Genomic DNA, 4452 nt, shown 5'->3' on the forward strand with positions numbered 1-4452 from the left:
GAGGAAGGCGGCCGGCTGCGCCTGCTCGGAGGTTTCGCCGTGCCCTCTGCGAACAGAGGGGCGATCCCGTCTGGAGGTGGGAAGTATCGTGGCCGAGGGGCTGCTGGCACCGAGCGGGTGGGGGAAATCCCGCAGGACGTCTCTGGGAGCCGTGAGGGCCGCGAGCCACGAGACGCCGTCGGTCCGTCCCCGTCCCGTTCCCCCCCGCACGCACACACTCGAAACTCGGACTGCGGGCGTAGTGCTTTCGGAGTGAAGATTTTGAGGTTTTTGTCTTATAGTTGTGGGAGGTGGAGCAGCTTAGCATGCACGGCAGGTTTGTGTCTGAGGGCGGTGTGAGGCCAGGTGGAACAAAGAAGAGGTGTAGAACCCGATTTGGTGAAAGCATTCAGCAGAATTACAGACTTCAGAGAAAATGTTGTGATTTTCTGGCCTGAGAGGGTCTCCGTCACATTTTCATCTCTTTTGGGTGGCAGAGAGCTGTTTGGCTCTGAAAGCCCCCAGAGCCAGCTGCCATCACTGCCTGCTTTGCGTGTTCCTTTCTCGCTCCCCATTTCTCTTTCATGTTTTCTTGCATCCCAGAGCAAACCTCTTAAAACACATCAGCGATCACAAGTGAAGAAATATCCTTTATGTTTGTACTGTGGTATTTACCATTTACCACCCGCTTTCTTCCTGCCCCATGTTGGCGTGCCTCTGAGGCCTGTTCTGCTTGCCCAGTAACCAAAGAAGAGGTGCATTTCGTGCATGCAGCAGGTATGGCACTGGTAGTGGCAGTAGTTGGACACCTTCCTTTATTCAGCTGTCCTACCTCCACAGTGCTGCTTCTGTCAACCACGTGTACTGATTTCTTGGCTTTTCATTGGCGGCCAAGCAAGGCAGGAATGGAGTCTTCTTATCTCTCCTTTTGTGTTTTTAATATAGAGGGAGGAGAACATAAGTTTGCTGTGTATGTAATGCAGAGTGGATGCTCTTTGGAAAGGATTTTAAGTTTGTGGTGATTGTGCTGATTTCCAACATAATCTAAACATGGATGTCCCATCCCTGGAGGCATTCAAGGCCAGGCTGGATGTGGCTCTGTGCAGCCTGGTCTGGTGGCTGCATATAGCCCCCTGCATATAGCAGGGGGGTTGAAAATATGATCATTATGGTCTTTTTCAACCCAGGCCATTCTATATTCATTATGTTCTGGTATAAGCCTGCTTGCTCTTTTTAAACAATTGCTTCATTCTTCCTCATTACTTCTGGAATTAGCCGGGAATGGAGGTAGCTGAGTTTGTACTGGAAGAGATTTCCATGTTTTTCTTTCTTGATATCTTGCACTGAAATAATGTATTAAAATTATGTAAGTGAAACCAGTGAGTACATCTGTATAGAAGACTTTCAGATGCTTCCTTTATCAGATGCATTAGATTTTGCCAAAGTTGTCTACTGTGGCTGTTCTTTTAATATAAATCTTTATCTCCAGCTTGAAACGTGATGGAAAAACATCAGAAAAAACTCTTTTCAGGAGTATTTTTAGGGGGGAATAAAGGACTATTAGCACAAATAAGAGGCAAATCTTACTCATTTTATAGAGTAGAGTAGAGCAGAAGGCAGTGCTGGGGGTTGACAGGTTCTAGTACTTCTGTATTTTGTAACATGGGCTTCAGATGGGATGGTGGTAAAGCCCACCCTGCAGTCAGAACGTACCTATTGCAGAACTTGTAGGGGATTAGTGGCAAAACAGGGATTTCATTGTACATTGTGATAAGTGTATAAAAAGAGAAGTTAAGTAGAAACTCCTTCAGTATTGTCATCCAGTGTTGTATTTAAGGAAGCTGAGTTCTTTGCAGGGTGAGAACATTAGAGGATTTTATTAACGCAGAGTATATTTGCAAGATGAGTGAATAAACATAGCAAGAACTAACTGCTCTTTTGTGATCAATGTTCTTTTAAGGTAGTCTGGGCTAACTTCTAATATTCGTAATTGGCGAGTTGATCAGAAGCTGCATGAGGTCTTCAGGCGTACTTGTTGCAGATTGACTGAAGGTCTCATCGGATTGATTTCAGCAGTAATTTGCTTGGGCTCAGGCATGAGGTTCTGTGTGTACTGAAATCTCTGCTGATGTCCAGGGCTTCATTCTCTGATATCAGTATGCTTGTTTTCCATATGCCTGCTCCTCAGTTCATACTGCTTGCAGGTCCAGTAGAGCCTTCAGCATGGTGTAAATGTAATTACGGGATTTGATTTTGATCCATGGAAGAATCACATTGCGTGGGGAAGGAAAACTAGGACGATGCTCAAATTTTCCTTAGCTAATCAAGCCTTTGCAAATAAGGTCTAGCCTCTCCAGTCACTGTGTTCAATTAAGGAACTGAAACTGTGCTGTAATTCAAGTAAAATGCTTTTTAGTAACATGTGTTGTGATCCCCCACCCCCAGGCTTGTCACAGGCTCAGGGACTTGGTGAAGGGAAGTGACGCCCCCAGCCTTTGTGTTTCCTGATGACACTTCAGCAGCAGCTCCTTCTGCTGTTGCATGAATTGCTTTGTGTTAGTTCTGAGCTAACACAAGTATAAACCTCAGCCCTGAAATGAAACATGTGAATGTATAAATCAGGAGCAGTGTCCTCTAGAGAGTAATAATTGTGACTTACAGTTGTAGAGTCAACATTCACTTGCAAGAAGAATACATCCATGTCATGTTTGGGGTAACTGAGGGTCTCTTGCTCCCCTGGGTGAAGACCTACACTCTTGAAATGTGTTCTCCTGTTTGGGCTACTGTATGTTATTCTTCTGCGTATCAGAACCATTCGTGTAACTATGCTCATATAATGGCTGCTTCTGGATGAAAAAGAAGAGCAACCAGAAAAAAAGGTTTTTGTTTTTGTTTTTTTTTTCTTCTAGCTGCAGGGGGAAAGCTGCAGAAAGCTCTTTATCTGGTAAAGAAAGCAGTAAATAACAAGAGTGTATTTTTTATGTATCTATATTATTGAAATATTTAAATGTTTACAAAGCATTGCTATGCTAATGCTTGCATTAATCACAAAAAAAGTCTCCTTAATTAGAGGTGAAAATGTGCAGATGCTTGCAGAAATAATTTAGTCTCTCTATTTACACCTTCCATTACTTGACATTCTGCTTGTGTATGGACAGTCCTGAGGTTCCTAGGCTGTCATATCAGAAGTTTTTAAACTACTAGTAATCCTATAATGTGTTAGAGGCATAGAAAGCAAATTGGAGAAGGAGCCGACAGATCTGGCTCTTAATTCAGATCTGTTGTATGTGAGTGGTAAAACAGTTAGTTTATAGCTTGTGCAACACTGATTGTGAAGGTATGATTACTTCATGACATTTCTTTCCTGTTTTCCAAAGTGGTTATTAGCTGCGCTTTCCACTTCCTTGATTTTCCCTGCCAACATTTCATTTCTCCATCTTAGCTGGACAGCTTTTCTAGTAGAACGAATGAGGAAAACTTTGAGGCTGATGAAGACTTCCTTTGCAACTGAAAGAATTCTCCTGAACTTGGGCTTCTAAGTGCTTAACAGATGCAGTGCAAGCAGATGGAAGTAGTAGGCGCTGCTACCTCTGTGTATCAGAAGATGTTTATTGGGCAAAGATAGAGATGAAGTAATAGCAAATATTTCTTTTACAGAAACTTAACATAGATATGAATGTCAAATCTTACGGGATTTGAGAGTTTAAGTTACAGTAAGTTTTAACACATGCCTCAGTAAAGCATGGGTATAAAGAAAAGTAATTTTCTTCTGTATCGTAGTTAGTCTCTTTGTCCCATACTTACTTTTAAACTGGATTTATAGTTCACAGAATCACAGAATTGTAGGGGTTGGAAGGGACCTCTAGAGATCATCGATACCAACCCCCCTGCCAAAGCAGGTTCCCTACACCAGGTTGCACAAGTAGGTGTCCAGGTGGGTTTTGAATAACTCCAGAGAAGGAGACTCCACAACCTCCCTGGGCAGCCTGTTCTAGTGCTCCGTCACCCTCACCATAAAGAAGTTCTTACACACATTCGTGCGAAACTTCCTATGCTGTAGCTTATGTCCTTTTCCCCTCGTCCTGTCTCCACGTACCACTGAAAAGAGACTGGCCTCACCACAATGGCCGCCACACCTCAGATATTTATAAACCTGGATCAGGCCCCCTCTCAGTCATCTTTTCTCAAGGCTAAACAGACCCAGTTCACTTAGCCTTTCTTCATAGGGGAGATGCTCCAGGCCCTTCACCATTTTTGTGGCCCTCCACTGGACTCTTTCCAAAAGAGATCCCTGTCTTTTTTGTACTGGGGAGCCCAGAACTGGCCACAGTACTCCAGATGAGGCCTTACCAGGGCAGAGTAGAGGGGGAGGATCACCTCCCTCGACCTGCTGGACACGCTCTTCTTAATGCACCCCAGAATGCCATTGGCCTTTTTGGCCACGAGGGCACACTGCTGGCTCATGGCCAACCT

The 4452-nt window shown here is 44.1% G+C and overlaps 1 protein-coding gene across 1 annotated transcript in view; it reads left to right on the forward strand.

The window, feature by feature from the left end:
* The window catches only part of OBI1 (ORC ubiquitin ligase 1), a 30384-nt gene that overhangs the window by 2951 nt on the left and 22981 nt on the right, over positions 1–4452 (forward strand). Inside the window, exon 2 of the mRNA XM_031552032.1 lies at positions 8–252. Within this exon, the coding sequence (XP_031407892.1) occupies positions 8–252 (245 nt within the window). The remainder of the gene's footprint in view (positions 1–7; positions 253–4452) is intronic.

Source organism: Meleagris gallopavo, chromosome 1, assembly GCF_000146605.3.
Source record: "Meleagris gallopavo isolate NT-WF06-2002-E0010 breed Aviagen turkey brand Nicholas breeding stock chromosome 1, Turkey_5.1, whole genome shotgun sequence".
Lineage (NCBI taxonomy): Eukaryota > Metazoa > Chordata > Aves > Galliformes > Phasianidae > Meleagris > Meleagris gallopavo.